This window comes from Otolemur garnettii, unplaced genomic scaffold, assembly GCF_000181295.1.
Source record: "Otolemur garnettii isolate 467f Iridium unplaced genomic scaffold, OtoGar3 scaffold00014, whole genome shotgun sequence".
NCBI lineage: Eukaryota > Metazoa > Chordata > Mammalia > Primates > Galagidae > Otolemur > Otolemur garnettii.
In genome coordinates this window covers 2,098,325-2,119,950 of record NW_003852409.1, presented here as the reverse complement: position 1 = coordinate 2,119,950, position 21,626 = coordinate 2,098,325, and the positions used below count along the sequence as shown (strand labels likewise).

The window sequence follows — 21,626 nt, the reverse complement described above, 5'->3', positions numbered from 1 at the left end:
TCAGAGCATAGAGTTTCTGGTAGTATTCAGAGATGATCTCTTGTATCTCTGTGGCATCAGTTGCTATTTCCCCTTTATCATTTCTGATTGAGTTTACTAGAGATTTTACTTTTTTATTTTTAGTTAGTCTGGCCAAATGTTTATCTATTTTATTTAATTTTTCAGAAAACCAACTCATTGTTTCATTAATTTTCTGAATGATTCTTTTGTTTTCAATTTCATTGATCTCTGATTTGATTTTGGATATTTCTTTTCTTCTGCTGGTTTTAGGCTTAGATTGTTCTTCTGTTTCCAATTCCATAAGATGGCTTATGAGTTTGTTGATGCTCTCTCGTTCTATTTTTCGAATGTAGGCATCTAAAGTGATAAATTTTCCTCTCAAAACTGCTTTTGCAATATCCTGCAGGTTTTAGTAGCTTGTGTCTTCATTGTTGTTATGCTCAAGGAAGTTAATGATTTACTCTTTTATTTCTTCCTGCACCCAACTGTCATTCAACAGAAGGTTGTTTAATTTCCATGCCTTTGTGTGGGGATGAACGTTTTTGTTGGAGTTGAGTTCCACTCTCTTTCCATGAGTACCTCATGGTCTGAGAAGATACAAGGTAAAATTTCAATTCTTTTGATTCTGTTGAGGTTTGTTTTGTATCCTATGATATGATCAATTTTGGAGAATGTTCCATGGGGTGATGAGAAGAATGCATATTCTTTATCTTTGGGATGGAGTGCTCTATATGCGTTTATCAAGCACAATTGCTCTAGGGTCTCATTTAAGTCCCTTATATCTTTGTTTAATTTCTGTTTAGAGGATCTGTCCAGCTCTGTAAGAGGAATTTTAAAGTCCCCTGTTATTATGGTATTGAAGGATATCATATTGCTCAGACTGAGTAATATCTGTTTCAAGAATCTGGGAGCATTTAAGTTGGGTGCATAAATATTTAGAATTGAAATGTCTTCTTGTTGTATTTTTCCCTTGACCAATATAAAGTGACCATCTTTGTCTTTTTTGACTTTAATTACTTTAAAACCACATGTATCTGAAAATAAGATTGCAACTCCTCTTTTCTTCTAAATTCTGTTTGCCTGAAAATTTGTCTTCCAACCCTTAACTCTGAGTTTTAATTTGTCTTTTGAAGCTAAGTGTGTTTCCTGCAGACAGCAAATGGATGGCTTGTGTTTTTTAATCCAGTCAGCCAATCTATGCCTCTTCAGTGGGGAATTCAAGCCATTAACATTTATTGAGATAATTGATAAGTGTGGTAGTGTTCTAGTCATCTTATTTTATGAGAGTCCATTGCTTGGTTTTATCTTTTGCATCATTGTGGAAGTTAGGTTCTGTCCTTTAATTTCTGAGTTCTTACTTTGCCCTTGGTCCATTGTGATGGTCAGTGTGTAGAATGGGTTGAAGTATTTCCTGTAGAACTGGTCTTGTTGTGGCGAATTTCCTCAATGTTTGTATATCAGTAAATGATTTGATTTCTCCATCAATTTTAAAGCTTAGCTTAGCAGTATACAGAATTCTGGCCTGGAAATTGTTCTGTTTAAGTAGATTAAAGGTAGATGACCATTGTCTTCTTGCTTGGAAAGTTTCATTAGAGAAGTCTGCAGTCACCCTGATGGATTTGCCCCTGTAGGTCAACTGGTGCTTACTCCTGGCAGCTTGAAGAATTTTTTCGTTTGTCTTGACTTTGGACAGGTTCATCACAATGTGTTTTGGAGAAGCTCAGAGTTGAGGCGACCTGGGGTCCAATATCCCTCTGAAAGGAGTGTGTCAGAATCTTCGGTGATATTAGGGAAATTTTCATTTATAATATTCTCAAGTATGGCTTCCATTCCCCCATGGCATTCTTCTTCGCCTTCTGGGATACCTATAACTCATATGTTTGAACACTTCATAAAGTCCGGTAATTCTGTCAGTGAACGTTCTGCTTTCTCTCTCTTCTTTTCTGTCTCTTTAACTATCTGAGATATCTCAAGAGCTTTGTCCTCTACCTCTGAGATTCTTCCTTCTGCATGGTCGAATCTGTTGTTGATACTTTCTATTGCATCTTTAAGTTCCTTAATTGACTGCTTCAGTTCCTTCAGCTCTGCTATATTCTTTCTATATTCTTCATATTGTTCATCTCTTATTTGATTCTGTTTTTGGATTTCCTTTGGTTATTTCCCACTTTATCGGTAGTTTCCTTCATTGTTTTCATCATCTGTATTCTAAATTCCCTTTCTGTCATTTCTAACAGTTCTTTATAGGTGGAATCCTCTGCAGTAGCTACCTCATGGTCCCTTGGTGGGGGACAGGGGTTGCTCTGGACTGGTTTTTCATGTTGCCAGGATTTTTCTGCTGGTTCTTCCTCATGAGTGATTTATCTGCTTCCTTGCCCTAATTTTCCTTTCACTTCCTCTTGCCTTTGAAATTACCGTGCCTCTGACAAAAGGGTTTCCATGAGTCCTTTTGTCCTTTTGGTACAGGACCAGAAGGATGAAGATTGAAGGGCAGGAAGAGAAAAAAAGAAAGAAAAAAAAAAAGGAAAGAAAATAGAGAAAGGAGAGTGAGTGGGTAAAAGGGAATATTAACAAAAAGAAGAGAGGCACGGAAAGAGGGAGACAGGAGCAATATAGGTGTACAGTAGTCTACTTTGACCCAACCTTAAAAATCCCCAACCTCTGGGGGTGCTGGGTTGGGTGGTTCCCTTGAGGTCAGCAGCTCTTTGCTAGCCTGTTTGGACATAGCACCCCACCTCCACCAAGTAGAGAAGAAGGACAAAAATGCTATAAATCAAACCAAAACAAGCAAACAGAAAACTTTATGGGATAAAATTGGGCAAAAAACCAAATAATAGGGGTAGAAACACTAGCAGAAACGACATTCTAATTATTTAAAAAGGCAACAATGGAAAATTATATTTAAACTAGAAAAATAAAAAAAAGAAAAGAAAAATCTGTAGGGAAAATGTTGAAATTAAAAAACAAACAAAAAATAAACAAAAAGCAAAGCAGTATATATATCTTGCTGAATACTGTCTGGGCAACAGGTGATGTTCTGGGGTATGAGATGTTAATCACCATGCTGATACAGCTGTACGAGATGGAGACTGGAGGCCTCTGCTGATTTCTCAAACCCCACAATGTGGAGAGCCTAAATCTCTCCTCAGCCTGCTTAAAAGGCACTTTAAACTGTGAACCCGGGCTAAACAGAAGCTTTCCAGGGAAAGCGTTTGTCACTGGGATCACTCCTGAAGTGGCTATCCACTTACCCAGTGTACCAAAACCGATCTCACACTGTGCCCCTGAGGGCCACGGCAGTAAAGCATCTGAGTCCTCGCCTTTAGGCTGCTCAGTCACTAGATTACTCCCTTCGGCTGGATCCTGGCTTTGTGACCCTGAGGGCAGAGCTTTATGGGGCAGTTCTCCCACAATGGCTCCGCAGGGCCCACAGACAAACACTGTTAGCTCTGTTGGACTCAGTGGCTCAGTCTGGGGCCCTAGACAATGCTTAAAGTCCTCCGCTCTCTTGCCCAAGTTCTCCCAAGGTAGTTCAACTGAGTGCCAAGTCCAAAAAAACCCCAAACAGCTCACAGGTAAGGCCTTTCCAGTTTGCAATCTCACTGCTGCTGAATTTACAGCTGTCAGAGGGATTAGACCGAATGAACACACACAAACCCTTGCCAGTTCTCCACTGCTTTTGTCTTCCTTATGGGGTCCAGAAGTCCCTCACTGACTCCCTGTGTCTCCAAAGGGATGTTTCTGGGCAGATCCCACCAGCCAGAGATGCCTGGAGTCTTCTCTCCCTGGATTCACCATGCCAAGTTGCAAGGAAGCTATTACTCGGCCGCCATCTTGCCTGTGTTTGATACTTTTAATATTTGAAGTCTTCACTAATTTCATTCCTTTTTTTGAGACAGAGTCTCACTATTGCCCAGGCTAGAGTGCCATGGTGTCATCCTAGCTCACAGCAACTTCAAACTCCTGGGTTCAAGTGATCTTCCCCTGCCTCAACCTCCCAAGTAGCTGGGACTACAGATGCCTGCCATTATGTCTGGCTAATTTTTTTGTGTTTAGTAGAGACAGAGTAGAGAGCAAGATGTCACTCTTGCTCATGTTGGTCTCAAGCTCCTGATCTCAAGTGGTCCTTCCCCACTTGGCCTCCCAGAGTGCTAGGAACACTGGTGTGAGCCACTGAGCCACTGGTCTCCTTTTGTGGCTCCTTGCTCAAGGTGTATTGTATCCTTGTGCTTGGTGTGTGTGTGTGTGTGTGTGTGTGTGTGTGAGTGTGTGCTATTATTGTTGCTATTTGTTTAATACTGTGAGCTCTTATTCTGGTCATTTTATCAGTGGGAATCCCTTGAGGCCTGAGTTCAAGGTGGGTTTTTCTAGAGACAATTTGTAGTGTCTCTAACAAGCAAGCTTTTGGACACTACTAACACAAGATCACTTTAAACTAAGGTATCAGGTTAAGCTCCAATGTTCTACTAAAACAAATTTGAATTCATATTTAGATAATATGTGAATTCAGGTTTAGAAACCACATAAGGCAGCAATTAAAAATGCGGGAAATAAAAAAGAAATCACATAAGGGCTGGCTTAGAGTTCTGGATTCTCACTGGAGGTTTTTTTTGTTTTTTGTTTTTGTTCTTTTCTTTCACTCAGCACCAACGTTTTTAATCAGACAGTTTCCTTCTTCTGTCTCATTCACTTTATTCTGCAGGTGGAGCCCTGGGAAGTTCCAGCTATAGGTGGCTTGTCTCCTTTTAGACTTCCCACCTTGGGTGGTCAGTGGATTTGTCTCCTATTCCCAATGCCCTGGAGACTGTGAAAATGGAGACCCAAGTTCACCTGAAAGTCAGCAAATATCCTTAGGACAATAACCAGGATTAGTGCTCAAACTCAAGTTATCATTCAGAATTTCTATTTTCACTTATTTTTTTGGTTTTTGCAAGTTTCTTACTTTACAGATAGCTCATTACTGCATTTAAAAAATTTTATCACAAAAATATTTTATACAGTGTTTTACATGTCTTCTAGGGGAGAGTTGGTTAGGATACCATCCTACCAAACTGTAGGAAATGGAAGTCTGAAAAATGAAATGTGAATCAACCAGAGGGACACAGTATGCAGTATTTTCTAAACCCATCTGACCATGGAATCTTTGAGGATGATCATATAGGATGGGATCCCACAGAGCTCACTTGGGGGAATTCTGAACTAGAGAAATGAAATACTGTCTGTAGTTTCAATTCCAGTCATTCAACTACCATAGCAATGAAAGCTATTGCTGATTATTCCCTATACGTGCCAAGTCTGTGCAAGAAATTTACTCCTCAGAAAAGCATCCCACGATCAGTATTATTATCTCCTGGATACAGGCAAGGAAACTAAGGCTAAGGAGGTAAAATCCTGCAGCCAAGATCATACATCTGGGGGATGGCAGTACTGGGTCCAGGTCCCAGGTCTGCTATGGAAACTGCCTTTTATCAAATTAATAAAGGATGACAAAGTGGGAACTGTGGTAGGTGCCTCAACTCTGTAAAGAAATAGGCGTGGTTAAAATATATGTATAACCAGCTATTGTTCCCTAGCTTCCTTTCCTGTAATTGTTTACTGCTCAGGAGTCATATGGCTGATGATCAAAAAGATTCTCAGCTTTCTTCATTGCTCCCATAGATAACATCACCTTTGTGTAATCTAGGACTAATTTTGAGATATATTTTAGGCCCTACATTCTGGTAGACTGGCTGACCCACCCAGACCAGTGGCCCATGCCAAGGAACTAACTCAACTGGTCTTATAACTCTAACCCATGAATGAGAAGACAATTTCTTCACCTTAATGGTTCTACCCTGAACCCAGACAATCAACAGACTCAATTACCTAGCCCTTTGCCCACCAAGTATCCTTAAAAACCTTTCTCTCAAATCCTCAGAGAGATGTATTTGAGAACTTCCTTCTGTCTGCTCAAATGCAGCCTGAGATATTAAGGTCTCTCTTCCCTGTAACACCTGCTGTCTTAGTGTATTGTTTTTCTCTTGAGCAGTGAGCAATGAACCTGCAGTGGGTTATAACACTGTCCCCTAATCTCTCCTACTTCTACCAGATGGCCTCTGAAACAGCACAGCAGACCACAGCAAAATGTGGTAGATCCATACAATAAAATATTATTTGGTGATAAAGAGAAATAAGGTCAATGCATGCATAGCAATTAATAATTTTGCATAAACCGTGAGAACATTATGCAACATGAAAGAAGCCAGTCACAAAAGACCATATACTATAAGATTAAATTCATGTGAAAACACTAGAGACAGAATGCAGATTAATGGCGGCTTAGGGCTGGGGAGGGGATGGGAAGATGAGGTTTCTCAAACTGATGGTGGTGGTGATTGCACAACTCTAAATAAACCAAGAACCATTGAATTGTACACTACATACGTGAATTGTGAGGCATGCAGATATCTCAATAAAGCTGTAAAAAACATCTGTAGAAGGAATAAAATATACCTCTAAAGGTACAAATCACATTTCTTAAGAAATGTGAACTTTTTTTTTTTGCATTGTTGTTTTTCTCCAGTTAAACTTGATCATTGTTTTTACCCAATCGAAGATGTCAGCTCTTCACAGGGAGGCTCCTCTGTCTCCCCAGTGACATCTGAATCAGGAGAGCGGGATCCAGGCCACAAGCCCAAGGCCGAGCTCCAACACCCCACTCACCACCCCCGATGCCAGCTTCCCGCACACACCTAGGAGGCAGGAGTTGTGGTACTCCTCGGCCTGGCTCTGATACTCCAGGATCTTCTTGCAGATGCTGTCAGCGCACTGGTCAAAGGTTTCACACATGTACTCAGGTCTGGTTACTGGGTGTTTCTCTTTGCGGTAAAATTCCTGCCAGAGAGTGAGAGAGGGTGTGTGGGCAAGGACCCCAAGTGGGACTCTGACCCTTGCTCCTGGGATCCACCAGCCCTCCCTTATTTCCATATCTCCTATGCCAGGGATGCTCTTCCTCCTCAGCTGCCCTTGTCACCTCTCTCCATAAGCCACGGCCAACCCTTGTTATTTCTCAAGTGAGTGAATGCTAAAATCCTATTTATCCTTCAAGAGTCAAATCAATGGAATCCCAAATCAGTGACAAGATTGGGAGTGTGTTTGGAAGCACCAAGCTGAGTACCGGCTGTGGGCCCCAGAGATGGATGAGCCAGATGCCCTGCCCTGCAGAAGGCAGACAGCCCCATGGGAGGTCAGCAGGTGACTCTACCAGCACCACTGTGCAGGGCAGGCAGGGATGGGGCATGGGCACTCCTCTGGGAGATGCCCACTCCCACAGCCCCACCCTCCCTATGTCCTATCACATCTGTTGACCTCTGGCTGGGTGCTGGGAACGTCAGGGACAGAGACTGGGCTTGTTTTTCTTGGGATACCCAGTTCCTTATACATGTAGTGAGTGTTTGAGAAATTCTCAGGGACTAATTAAATGAATAATGAATGAATGCTGAATAAGTGAGATTTAGTTTCTAGGAGGAAAAAACACTACAGGATGACAGAAGCTGGGAAGCTGTGGTCATGGGGAGTGGGGTCCTCTCTTCCTTATCTTTCCTCAAGTGGCCTTGACCTGGAGACTGCAGAAGGCAGAAGGCAGCTGGGCCTGTGGGCAGAGGTCCTCACCTCCGCGATGGCCAGTAGGTGCTCATTGCTCTCCCAGAGGAGGGTCATGATGATTGCTTTAAAATTCCTGTAACACATACAAGGCAGATCCTGGAGGGCAGATTCCCACGTTTTGACATGCCAACGTGGACAAAACCAAATGAACAGAACTTTCTGAGTGCTTTGTTTTGGCCTGTCACTCCTTATAATTACTGCCCCGGGACCTTTGCACACTCTGATTCCTCTCCATAAAAGCTACTTTCTTCTTGGTGGCTTTTGTTCCTGCGCTTCCTGAGATCCTAGCTCAGCACCAGTTTCTCACCTTCTGGTTCTGATGCTGTCAGGGTTTCCCTCAGCCCCACTAGACTCTAATTGGGATTTGGGATGGATTTGTGTGACTGGCTTCTCTCTCTCCTAGCAAACTATAAAGTCCAGGAGATGTTTAAAATATTAAATAGGAGGCCATTATGCTGAAACAGCTCCACTGTTTGGAGGTTCTTCATAAACAAACCCAAACCCAACTCAGAGTGAATGGCTATAGTGTAGGAAAATGAAACCTAAGCATAGCCAATGAGAAATAGCCAACTAGGGACTTTCCACTTAGCTAAGCAAATATTTTCTTGGTCTTACTTCTGTGAACACCTCATAAAAGTTTTTCCACTTTTGCCTTGGTGGAGCCCTTGAATTGTTTGGGGTCTGGCCCTGCCTGGTTCATGAATTGTCTGCTCAAATGAACTCATTAAGATTTTATTTTATTTTATTTTATTCAGATTAATATGAGGGTAGAGATGACTAGGTTACATTGTTTGTGTTTCTAAGGCGAAGTTCAAGTTGTAGTTGAGCCCTTCACCAAGGAGGTGTGCTATATACCCTAACATTGATCACATCAGGTGAGAGTTTACCAATCTCCCTCTCTCCTCCCTTTTCCCTCCTCCCATTGAATCCCCTTGTGTTTTTCTCTCAGGTGGGGATGTAGTTGTTTTTCTATTGGTTTCATATTAGTACTGTGCACATTGGATACTTGCTTTTCCATTCTTGTGATCATGAAGATTTGAATGTGCTTGTCTTTGTCTTGTAGCATAGGGCATGGACTGGGTGTGTCTGTTCTTGTTCACTGTGGAATCCCTAGCCCCAGGGCAATACCTGTCCCTGTCAGTGCTTCAGTATTGGTTAAAAGAATAAAGAATGATTACTTATAAATAGTAATTAGACAAACAGAACTTAGGGTAGGACCGAACATCCTCCTGCATCGAAGTATTAAAAATAAAGGAGTTGTCGATGGTGCTGAAATGTCTTGGTGTGTGGACAAGGGAATGTCCAGCCATTGGCTTGTGTGTGACACCTGGGCTGCCTGACATAACAACTACTCTTCTCTGCATTGTGGGGGTCCCCAGCCCCCAAAGAAGAGAGCCCCCCAGGTGAAAGGGCTGCACTTGAAATTTTACTTGTTTGATTGAAATGAAGCCATAGCAAGTGGACCAGATCTTGTTTTAATCACTGAAATTACAATAAAGGAAAAGAGAAGGGGGGGGGCATTGAAAAAAATGACATGAAACCAAAACCTCAAAGGGGTCTGCTGCCCTGCCACCGCGAAATGCTTAACTTAGAAAATGTGACATTCTGTGAAAAAATCTCTGAACAAATTTGGGTGCAGTTGGCTCTGACTCAAACTGAAGTTGGGCCTCCCCATACCCTTTCTTATCTTTCTCTTTATCCCCTCGGCTGGTCAGATTTGGCCATCCCTGACTATAACAGGTTAACTGCCGTTAAAGGAAAAGACGTTATTACTTACTCCCCTGGTTGTGGCGGTTTATCCCCAAGCACCTGGTACTTTTTGTCCAATCTGTTGGGCTTGCAGTGCCTTGTGAGGCTGTGGGACAAAGGTGGCTCTGTGCTCCGGAGGCTGAGGACAGACAGGAGACAGGTCTGAACCCACGGGAGCCTTGCCTCGGTTGCTAGAGGTGCTGGGTCTGTGTGTAGGCAAATTAACTCCCATTTCTGGGTCTGAGCCCTTCAAGATTAACTTCCTACTCCTCAACAGCTATGAAGACAATCTCATCATGGGGTGAAACCCTTACCACTGAAACCCAACCATGGCTGCTGAGAGAAGGCAAGGGGTGTTTGGGCCTAGAAATTTATATCCTTGCTTCCCTGGTGTGAGGACCAAAAAGAAAAAGGTATTGACCTACATGTAGGGTTGCAAGATTTATCAAATTACATCATACCCCCATTTAAACTTGAATTTCATATAAGCAAAGAGTAATTTTTAGTATAAGTATGTCTCATGCTCTATTGGGACATACTTATGCTAACAAATTAGCTGTGTCCCATTTAGCTGGGCATCCTCTCTGGTACCCTCTCTTTATCTGGCAACTCTAGTGAAGTGGACTTCATGTCATCACCTCTTGAGAGACTGAATATAGAAACAGATGGTATCTGGATTATATATACAAAATGGATCTCTGGCCCACAACCTGCAGCAGCCTACTGAGGAGACCATCCCTTATCTACCACAAGCAGCCCAGGAAGTCAGCCTGCTGTAAGTCAGAGTTGCAGGGAGCCAAACTGTTATCTCTAGTAACCATCCAGGAAGCTAAACCACATCTCCTATAACAACAGGCACCAGGATTTGATTAATAAATTGTGGGAGGTAGACAGGTTGATTTCTCAGTGGGGTGCCCTGCCTCAATCCAGGGGTCTCCAGGGGAAAGCCTGCAGACATGGATCCCTGGGGGCTCATCAAGACCATGGAAGATGTAAAGAGCCCAGAGATGACAGAACAGCATGGACTATCCCTGTGCTGTGAGAGTGAACAGGCAGGATAGGACTGAAACACAGCTAAGTCCTTACATTCCCAATCTGCATTTAGATTAGGGAAGCTGGCTTCCTTTCTCTGCAGGGATAAAAGTGACTTTCCCCTCCCCCTTTCTAACCCATTGGTTAGCAACCCCTACCACTTTACCCAGCCTCTCTCTCTAGCCAATCTTCCTAGGGACGAGGGATTCTTTTAACCCTACCTTTTGGCATTTTTGCATTTTGCTTATGTGTGGATTTTGTTGTTGTTGTTCAAATAGAGTCTTACTATGTTGCCCCTGGTAGAGTGCTGTGGTATCACAGCTCACAGCAACCTCCAACTCTTGGGCTTAAGCAATTCTCTTGCCTCAGCCTCCCAAGTAGCTGGGACTATAGATGCCGGCCACAACACCCGGCTATTTTTTGTTGCAGTTGTCATTGCTGCCTAGCGAGCCCAGGCCGGGCTCGAAGCCACCACCTTCCGTGTATGTGGCTGGTGTTGTAACCATTGTACTATGGGTGCCGAGCTGCTTATATGCTTTTGTTAGAAATCAATAAAAGCCTTCTGAAGAAGCCAGAAAATTGCTGCCTTGTCCCAGTCCACCACTTGGCATGAGATAATGTAGGCCTTTCTCCAGACACTCTCACACTCTATCTTAAGTTTGTGCAAAGTATCCTGATTTCCTTGGCGTTTTCTCTGTCAGCACCCAACCAGGTCAGGGTCTGTGCACCATGACCCCGACAAATAAATGACAGCTTTCCTAAGTTTTATCTTCATTTCCAACTTGGGACCAACCAGAGAAAGTCAAATATACCCATCTAACCCACTGCATAGGATGCCCTGCAGCTCCAGCTCCCCGTGCCAGCAGCGGCCAGCCAGAGCACACCCAGAGAGGAAGGGGAATGCTTCCCATCCTCTGCCTGCCCTTGAGACTCTGCTGAAAGCCCTTGATGGTGGCCTACTCCCTGCCATAGCCTTTGCTCTTCTCACTTGGTTGGCCTTTGCTTCTTTCCACATTGCACCTGGGCTGTGTGCTCCAAAAGACCTTCGGGAGGTAAAGGCAGAGCAGGGATTCCCCTTATTTTCTCAAAACCAGGAATTAAACCATGTCAATCAGGTTGACATGAAGATCCAGAAAGTCTGCTCTGTCATGTGACTTCTATACGCAGGGGCTGGCAGTCTGAGCCTTGAGTCTAACCATCCTGATGAGCCTTAGTGGGCAGAGCACCAAGGCCCAGGACTTCCTTCTGTGGCTCTGTGACATCACCCCAGGAAAGCCATCTGCTCCATGGCTCCCACTGTCCCTTTTTCTAACCATGACCATGTGTGGGGGAAGTGGCAGGGCTGAGAGACACCAAAATGGGTCCAAATTCCCTGAGCATATGGGGACCAGGCCAGGTGTGGAGGAGGCATCAGGCTGGATACACACTCCAGCACCATCTCATTTAAGTGGTGTGGCTGGAGGCAAGGACCTGTTCTTCAGGAGATAGGCTTGTGGGAGCCTTGTCCCTCTGTAGGACAACCTCAGACCTAACAAAGGACAGCATTAGTGTGAGCCCATGAGACAGTCTGGGAAAGCCATCGGGTTGTACCTGCCTTTGTTTGGGAGGACAGGCTGAAGTTGGGAAGGGGTCCCAGGAAGCCCTGTGTCCTACCTAATTGCAGAAGTGGTGCTGCCACTGGGCAGGGCCTTCCTCCCAGAGCTGTCCGGCCGACCCCGATGACGCTTCAGGCCTTTGTGTAACAAGAACCAGGATGAGAGTGAAGATAGGAAGGGAGGATGGGCCACACAGCACTGGCTTCCCCACTGCTGCCCCCAGCCTCAGGCCTGCATGCCTCTACCTGTCTGGCCCCGATCTTTGTCACTGTTCTGGGTTGTCCATTTTGAGTTGGGATGTCTAAAATCAAAGGAAAGAATGTGAACTTTTCCACAGTGACCATGAAGCCAGCTTAGTTCCAGGCTTGGGGCAGCACCCAATTAACCCTTAACACCATGGGAGTCTCATCATGGGTCCCATTTCAGGCCATGAACTGAGGCTCTGAGTAGGCAAAGGAAACCCTTGTGTGTGGGGCCCCCAAGCTGGTCCCTAAAGGCTCAAGACCATGGGGTCATTGTGGCAGGGCCCCAGTGTGCATCCCAGGGCCACTCACTGCAGGATCTTCTTGATCACCTCCACAACTGGGTCTTCAGTCATGGGCTTCCCTAGGCGGGTTGGCTGGGCAAAGGACTCAGGGGTGACCAGGTCCACCTTGCCTTCCTCTTCTTGTGCTTCTGAATATACCATGATGTCACTCTCCTCCTCCATGTCAGTTAAGATGGGGTCCTGCAGGCCAGAGAGAAGGGCTGAGCATGTGGGGACCAGGCCAGGTGTGGAGGAGGCATCAGGCTGGATTGACTCTCCAGCACCATCTCAGTTAAGTGTTGTGGCTGGAGGCAAAGTGGCCAACCTCCTTGAGCCTCTATGTTGTCTTCTGTTAGGTGGTAGAGGTCATGTCTCCCTTAGATGGTTGTTCGTTCATTTCTCTGTTCATTCATGCCTTTAAAAACATTTCCTGAGTTTTCTGAGTTCCCAGAAAAACATTTCTCTGCTTGTGTTCTGGGATCATGGGCCAAAAGGCCACCTATAATTCCTGCCCTCACAGAGCCTGCAATCTCATCAGAAGAGAGAGGCATTTAACTTGCATTTAGGCCAACAAATATTTGCTCAAAATTTGGACAAATGCTATGAAGGCAAAGTTCCAGCATCTTTTCTGTGAGGTTGGCCTGCAGATGTGCCCAGGTGGCATTTTTAACCAAAAGGACAAGGGAATGATTGAGTGTCAGGCTAAGCAAGTGGCCAACTCTCCACTAGGGGGACCTTAGAGAAAGGACGGAATTTGTGGCCACAGTAAGAGCTTCATTAAGCCGTTCCCTGTTTCATTCTTGTCTCCCTTCAGCAATAGCCCATGAGCCCCTTGAGTAAGGTGACCAGACGTCCCACTTTTGGCGGGACAGTCCCGATTTTTAACAATTTGTCCCGCGTCCCACGGTGTTTTAAAGAAGTCTTGATTTTTGGAAAGAATGCATGACAAGCTAGGGAATGGTGGGAGAATGGGAAGGGAATATATGGTTTTTGACTGCTGAAAAGGTCAATGTAACTCCATTTGGGAATGAAGAGGTTAATGTAACTTCATTTGGAAATGAAAAGGCTGGGCATTGCCTGTGGCTCAAGGAGTAGGGCACCAGCCCCATATGCCGAAGGTGGTGGCGTGTTCAAATCCAGCCCTGGCCAAAAAAAAAAACAGAAATGAAAAGGCTAATGTAAACTCCCTACTCCCCTCCTGAACAAGGTTGCCCAGGTGGAATCGGTATCAGGAGACTGGCTCCCTCCCTCGCTTCTAGGCAAGGACAATTAGCTCAGAAGGAGCCAAACTGTCTGGAACAAATAAGTAGCACCCCCCTCTCTAGGGGGTCCCTAACCATAAACAGCTCAGCCAATAGCCCCACCCCCACCCCACCCCTCCCCAGTCAATGGTGTCCTGCTTTACCAATGTTAAAATCTGGTCACCTAATCCTTGAGGAAGGGTCCAGGCTGGACCCACAGAGCCTCCATCCTGCCAGGGACCTACACGAACAGTGACAGATGGATGCTTAGTGCTGTGTGTGGTAGGCAGGGGCCTCTGAGGAAGGAGAGCCAATGAGAGCATGATGGTGAGAGCAGGGCCCAGCAGTGCTACATTTCTGCAGCCATCAGCTCTCTGGCCCTGAAAGTGGGCATCATCGTTATGAGCAAAGCCCGGAGTGAGGAATGGGCAGGGGTGAGGGTGATGCAGGCTCTGCTCTCTCTGGCTCACAATCTCAGAGCCAGCAGCTCCCATGTGGCCTGTGTGCTCATGGGAAGTGAGTGGCGTTGTGTGGGCCAGGAGACCCCAATCCAGACCAGGGGGTTTGGAAAAATGACATCTTTGGCAGGGTGAGAGGGATGAAAAGGCGTGTAGGACAGGCTGTGGAGGCTGCCGCATGTATCCAGTTAAAGGGTTTGGACTTTATCGGAGGGTGACATGGTTAGACTTCTGGCATTTGGTCTGGCTCAAGGAATAGACCATGGGGGATGTGCAAAGATTTAGGCAGCCAGGTGGGCAAAAGGCAGGGGGCCTGGATGAGATGGTGGGGGTGGCACAGAGAGAAGCCAGTGGCTGCTCCGGGGTACAGGTGGGTAGGAAGGCCTGAGAGGTGGGGCTGGCCCGAGAGCCAACAGATGGGGTGAGTCGAGGGTGCTGGTGGTAGCACCAGGAGGTGCAGCGAAGTGGCCCACTGGGGACAAGGATCCAGATCTGACCCAGTTTGGTGTTTTGTCTTTCCATAGCATCTCGGCCGGCCTGATGTCCAGCAGAGGCCTAGGAATCCCCTCTTCTCTTAGGCTCTGTTTGCCCTGCTGGTCTCTGGGAAGCCCTGACAACAGCTCAACCTCCTCCCTGCAGCACCCCTGCTCCTTACAGTAAAATCCACTTGAGACACCATGTCCAGGCTGCAGTTGAGGTACTGAATCCTCTGGCTCAGTTTTTCTTTCCACGTTCGGACAAAGGCAAGGAGTCCATCTGTGTGCGCCACCTAGTGAGGACATGGAGAAGAAAGTCCCGAGGAGGCAGCCTGCAGGAGAGCAGGCAGGACCGGGGGCTGGTCTGGGAAGGTAGCCTCCTGACTCGCAGGGAGGGCCCAGGGGCATGGGACACTGGGATGGCTCTCCTCGGTGGCTACACTGGGGCAGCAGACCCTTCAATGAATGGGGCATCTGAAGTTCTATACCTGGTTCTACAGGTTCAGCTCCAGGCAAATGACTTGAACTTCCTCAAGTCTCTTCCCATCTATAAGATGGGGACACCGAATACTCCCTAGGCTCTCCTCTGGCTCTAACATTCTATGTTTAGAAGGAAACACTTGGTCTAGGTGGTGAGGGTGTGCAGGAGTGTACAGAAAGCCAATCTGGCTATCCCCAAGGCCAGATGTAACATGCACCCACCCCTTGGAGCAGCACCCCGCAGGTGTGCTGGGATGCAGCCATGAGAGTCTTCTCCCTGGTCACATATGCGAGGCGTTACTATCTCGCAGACTGTCAAGCCAGCCCCCTCTAGCAGCACAGAAATGCCTGCCTGCACAACCACACTCACCTGCCCCTCACAGGGCCAGGAGTCGTCACTGGCAGTGGCTCTGCACCCTGACAGGAGAGCGCAGTGGGTGGAAGGGGAGGGAACATGAGACTAAATGTTTCCACTGCTTGCTGCTCAGGAGAGGCAGAGCCTGCCCTCAGAAGCCTGTTGCAGCATCCCAGCAAGATAAACCTCATTTTCCCCCTGCTCCCCAGTGGGTGGTCTCAGAAGCAAGACTAGGGAAGTCATGGGAAAAATACAGGAACCGCCTTTCCTCTGCACTGCAGTGCCAGTGATCTCAGTGGATGTGAGAAACACGTGATGAATGTACGGAACAGGGTTTAGAGTCCGCAAGGAGAGCAGCGTGAAGGACGTTTATTCTGCCATCTATGCTTTGTGGATGTTTGAGCTTTTCTCAAAAATCATGCAATAGTATACAAGCAAAAAAAACAGTAAAGAAAAATAAATGTCCTCTCACTGGTAACAGTAGAACCATAACTCAGCATCTCAGAAATAGAAGAGAAAAGACAGGGAATGGTGAGGAAGAAGCTTCCCACTTCAGAACCATGAGGCTGGGGCATCTGGTTCTGGGAGCACCTGGCTGAACTGTTACGGAAAAGGTATCTCGGTGTGGCCTGGCCACATGTGCAATGGGGCACAAAGATGTGCACTTGTGGCAGAAAAACAAGCACAAAGACACCCAGAGACCTGCTCTGCAGATCAGGGTCTGGCAGGCACCTAGAACCTTTTCAAACTCTGCTCCAATTCTGACTTTTCACGGTGTAGACAGAGAATATCAGTTTAGGTGCTAGGATCAAAAGAAACAAGTGAAAAGACAAACAAAAGTGGTCATTGAGAGGGCAGGGCTGTTCTCATTTCAGCAAGGGATGCCTGGTGACATCCTAGGGACAGTGAAGTCAGAGGAAGCCAGACCCAGGCCCTCACCACTGGACTACACAAGCCTGCCTGGGAGGCGGTGGGGTGGGGGACAGTAGCCGGTCTCTCCCCTCTTTCTTTCTTCATTTCTTTGAGTGAAACAGGAGCTGAGCAGGAAGGCTCAGAGATACCCCTGGTGCTGGATAAAGCCTGTACGCACATGCAAGTTCATTTCAAGTTCATGGTTCTAGCAAGACACGTCTTTATTATTCATATACAGACACTACTGAGCACTTACTGTTTTATCACTCTTTGGGTCTCGACAAATTTCTATCTTTTGCTGAAGCTGTTCCAGAGAAGAATTTAATTGATCTGTTTGCGAATTGGATTTTGCCACCTAGAAAACCAGAGGTCCTGAGATTTTCTTTCTAGGCTACATATCATGATCAGGAAAAATTTTCAGCAAAACATATTATCTAAGAAATTGATTACACACTGAAACCAAGAAAAAGTTGCAGTTTTACCAGAAACTAGGCCAGTACTAATTTAAAAGATATTTTTCCTATCAAACAAATAGATAATATCTAAAGAAAATTGGCACTCCTGAGTGTGATGAGGGAGCTGGGAGAAAGATGGGCTCCTGCTCTAACAGTGCAGTGCCAAGTCTGTGAAATCCACCTAGAAAGTGATAAGAGCCTTTGAAGGTTCACGCTCAGATCCAGGATTCTGGCTCTCAGGAGACACTCCCAGCAGGGACATTTCTCTTATGACACTGATACTTTCAGTGAAATCCACCCAATGTTCCTCCAAAAAAGAATGCTTAGGTAAAAACTGCCACTCATCCATGATAGGAAAGGCATCAGCTTATAAAATTATATATAGCAAGAGGCCAATTTTGGTAAATCCCCATCTTTTTATGGGTAGAAGAAAGCTTAAAAAAAATCAAAATGGGTTATGACTATGTGGTAGAATTATTATTTACTTTCTGTATTTGTTCTATATTTTCAATATTGCCCACGATGGAAATGTCTTTTGCTTATCATAGGTGTCATACATTAAAAAATTCAGCCCCTGTACACTGTGAACTGTCTCCAAATATTAGAAGTCTGTGGCAGCACCAGCTGGAGGCCCATTAGGAATATGCTCGTTAAACAAGGGCAGGTGACATGCCTGGAACCCTGGACTTTGGTCCCAGCAGCTGCCTATCCTTCACTTCTAGAATGGCCAGAACTCTAGCCTGAGAGGCTCTTCTGGGGATCCCATCACACCTGTCTTTGCTGAAGATTCATTATACACCAGGGACCAGGTCAAAAGCTTAGCAAGCATTAACTCATTCATTGGTGAGGTGATCTTATGAGTTGCTTTTATGATTCCCTTTTCACAGAAGAGTGAATTAAGTGCTTCCTGGGACCATGAGGGCAGGAGACTGGGACCTCAGAGCCTGAGACCCTTATTTTATTGGAATGCATTTGCCACCCTCGGTTCAGCTTGTCCTGGCTCCAGTGGGTCCTCAAACTCTGTTTCCTGAATGTTACATTAACCCGTGTTGATAACGTAGGCCCTTCACTTCTAGGACTCACTTCCCTAAGTCCTACCCACCTACCACCACTCAACTCTGGGATCAGAATGTGTCCCTGCTGAACACTTTGTCCAAGGGTCCAGTCCTCTACTCTTTTCGCTATACCCTCGCACCTCTGCCTCGTTCCTACTCACTGCCAGCCCTTCTGCAACCAGTAGCCAGGGCCCCCCTCAAATGCAGCCCTGAGCACACAAGCCCATGGGAGTGTCTTTAGCCTCAGAACTCCCATCCCCTTCCCCTTCTCGCACACTCTCCCCAGGAGGTTTCTGGACATCTCTCAGGACACACTGCTCCCCTGCTTCCTGCCTGGCTGTCTCCTGCTTCTCCCTCAATCCTGAGAAGCTTCACTTTTCCAGCCCAGGTTAAACTCTCTCCTCTCTGCTCCCTCATGCCCCACACTGCCCTCCTCTCCTCCTGTCACACAGGTGGCCTGTTCATGGTCAAGGTCATAATCTCTGATGTCAATCACACTTGGGTTCACATTTTGGCTCCACCCATTAAGAGCTTTGTGTTCCTTCCTAAGTCACTAAATTCCTCTCTGCCTCATTTTCTTTATTTCTAAAATGAGAATTAAAAACAGTACTTGCCTCATACAGTTCTTATGGGGACTAACACAGCTAATAAAAATAAGTGGGTCAGCTAGGTGCACAGTGCACGGCGACATGGAAAGAATGTCAGCGGCTATAAAGATTTAATTTCTGTCTTTCCTGCTAGACAGTGAGACCCATAGGCAGAGGCTGCACTGGCCTCCCAGCACCCGAGTGGCACCTGGTGTGCAGCTGTGCGTGATACTTATCCCTGGATGAAGAAGAATCTGTCCTACCTGGCACTTGATGTTCACCTGCAGATTGGTCAGCAACCGCTGGATTTTCTCTATGAAAATAAGGTCCACGGACAAGTTATGGAATTTACCTTCAAACTTGTTGATGACATCGTAGGCCTGTATGGAAAGATAAAGAGTAAAGAAGGGGGACTTGAACTGGAATTCTAGGACTTTGGAAGAGGAGGGGGACAGACCCAAATAGAAGCTGGACAGGGAGTTTGGCCCCCCCATCAGTGGGAATTGAACAAAGCGACACTCTGTCGCCAGGACTGGAGCCTGGCAGGAGGGCAGGCTGGGCTCCCTGACCTGATCCAGGTACTCGTTCTCCATCTTCTCCATATAGAGCATGATTAAGCTCTCAACGAACTCTATCCGAGCAGCTTCCTTCTCTAGGCGATGACACAGGGAGTTAATCTCTTCAGGAGAAAAGTTGCCTCCCTCCGAAAACAATCTGAAAATAATTGGGGAGAAGTAAAATTCCTCAGACCTGGAAGCTCCCACCCATCGCAAATGTTGTAAGATACTTTTAATCTAGGTCTCCGACGCAAAGCACGAGATGTTGAGAAATGAATGTAGGTTGCTCAAACCTAGGAGCAGGGATTGGTTAAGTGGTGCAAGGCCACTTATCCCTGGGCCACTTTGTCCCAGTGGGTACACGGACAGACCCAACTGAAACAAATAGAATTCTAGATAAAATTAAAAACAAAGTTAGTTTTCTTGGAACTGTGTAAAGGAAGAAATTCCAGATGAAGTGAGACTAGTACAAGGGTTCCTTGGAATGTAGGGGGTGCCAAAGCTGGCTTCGTCCTGGACACTGCTTCAGCCTTGATGACTGCACAGGTGAGAGGACAGCCTCAAGCTGGACCCAGAGGACAACATGTGCAGTAAGAGACTGAATGAGAAATGAACTCCTTGGCTCGGCGCCTGTGGCTCAAGTGGCTAAGGCACCAGCCACATACACCTAACGTGTCGGGTTCGAATCCAGCTGGGCCTGCCAAAAGAACAATGATGCTGCAACCAAAAAATAGCCGGGCGTTGTGGCGGGCGCCTGTGGTCCCAGCTACTTGGGAGGTGGAGGCAGGAGACTCGTTTGAGCCCAGGAGTTGGAGGTTGCTGTGAGCTATGATGCCACAGCACTCTACCCAGGGGGATAGCTTGAGGCTCTGTCTCAAAAAAAAAAAAAGAAAAAAGAAAAAGAATTCCGCCAAACTCCAGCCTGTCTACATCCAAGGGCCGGGAGGAAAGAAAGGTCTCTCTCCCCTGAGGTCCATAACACAAATTGGACTTCATACACATTTATGAACTGAATCCATATTCTCTGGAATGATCCAAAACAATCTCAAGCAGAGAATTCTAATTGGTCCTGGGAAGGTAGTGCCCTTCGGCTGCCCAGTAGAAACAAATAAGGATTTTCTCTGAAGGAACCTAGTGTCAGTCCAAGTCTCAAAGAACGCCTCAGATAAAATCCAAGAAAAATGAGTGACTGACAGGGGAGAAAAAACCCACAAAGAAAGAATAGATAAGATACCACGAATAAGATCCAGTAAAACAAAACAGAACAGAAACAGTCTTCCATAAAGACCTCAGATATTGGGGCAGTGCCTATGGCTCAGTGAGTAGGGCACCGGCCCCATATACCAAGGGTGGAGGGTTCAAACCCAGCCCCGGCCAAACTGCAACAAAAAATAGCCAGGTGTTGTGGCAGGGGCCTGTAGTCCCAGCTACTTGGGAGGCTAAGGCAAGCGACACCACAGCACTCTACCAAGGGTGACAAAGTAAGATTCTGTCTCTTAAAAAAAAAGACCTCAGATATTAGAATTATCAGACATAGATCACAAAATAACTAGGTTTAAGATGCTTAAAGAAGTAAAAGATAAACTTGAAGATCTGAGCAAGAAATTTTGGAACAGAATCAAACATAACGACAAGTAGAAACTGTAATAATTACTATTACAAACTCAATAAATAGATTTCCCAGGAGATTCATCATAATTACCGAGTGACTAAATGACTAGGAAGGATTATATGAAGAAATTAGCTAGAATGAAACTGAAATATTTGAGAGTGATACAGAGATATGCAAGTGGAGGTGCCACACTCACCTTTAATAGTTCTAGTTGTCACTACCTTCCAAATTTCCTTAAAAAAAATACTATTTTGTAATCATAAAACTCTCAATAATATTTAAAACAAATGTAAGCTTTGCAGACACCAACATAGAAGGTGCCCACTGTTGGAGCTCAGAAAGTAGCCTCTTTGGACTTCAACTTGAGAGAACTTGGGGAGCAGCAAATGCAGAGAAAGGTTTTCTCTTGAGTTCCCCTCTCTACCTGAAGGCAGGATCCTCCAGGAGACATTTGCTTGCGAATCCCCTCCCCAACCGGGGCAAACTGATGCACACTGCAGAAAGGAAGACTAGAGGTGATACCCACCCAAAGCCCAGGCAAACTTTGTTCCTAGCTATTATCTGTTTTTTGGATCCATTTATCTTCCTAAAAATCATTTACTCTTCCTCTAAAATTGCCTACATCCTCCTTCCTTGTCCCCTATTAGAGGATATTTAGGCTTCAACCATCCGGCCCTTCTCTGAATTTCATACTTCACGTGACTACCATGCACTTGCATGTTAATGAATTTGGATGCCTTTTCTCCTATTAATCTATTTCTTATAGACTCAAATTATCAAAATTTCAAGGAATGGAATGAAAGTTTCTTTAGCTCCTATACCATCAGAGTTTAATGGTAGCAAGGGGGATTGTGGGTCAGTATTAAAAATTCCATTGACAATTTTTGCTCATGTA

At 45.7% G+C, this 21,626-nt stretch overlaps 1 protein-coding gene across 1 annotated transcript in view; it reads right to left on the bottom strand.

Moving 5' to 3' along the window:
- Positions 1-21,626, bottom strand: part of CCDC180 (coiled-coil domain containing 180) — an 81,579-nt gene that overhangs the window by 10,856 nt on the left and 49,097 nt on the right. The window contains 9 exon segments of the mRNA XM_023510544.1: positions 6,729-6,870; positions 7,648-7,714; positions 9,419-9,496; positions 12,076-12,318; positions 12,572-12,744; positions 14,898-15,011; positions 16,722-16,820; positions 18,826-18,942; positions 19,132-19,276. Coding sequence (XP_023366312.1) covers positions 6,729-6,870; positions 7,648-7,714; positions 9,419-9,496; positions 12,076-12,318; positions 12,572-12,744; positions 14,898-15,011; positions 16,722-16,820; positions 18,826-18,942; positions 19,132-19,276 — 1,178 coding nt within the window.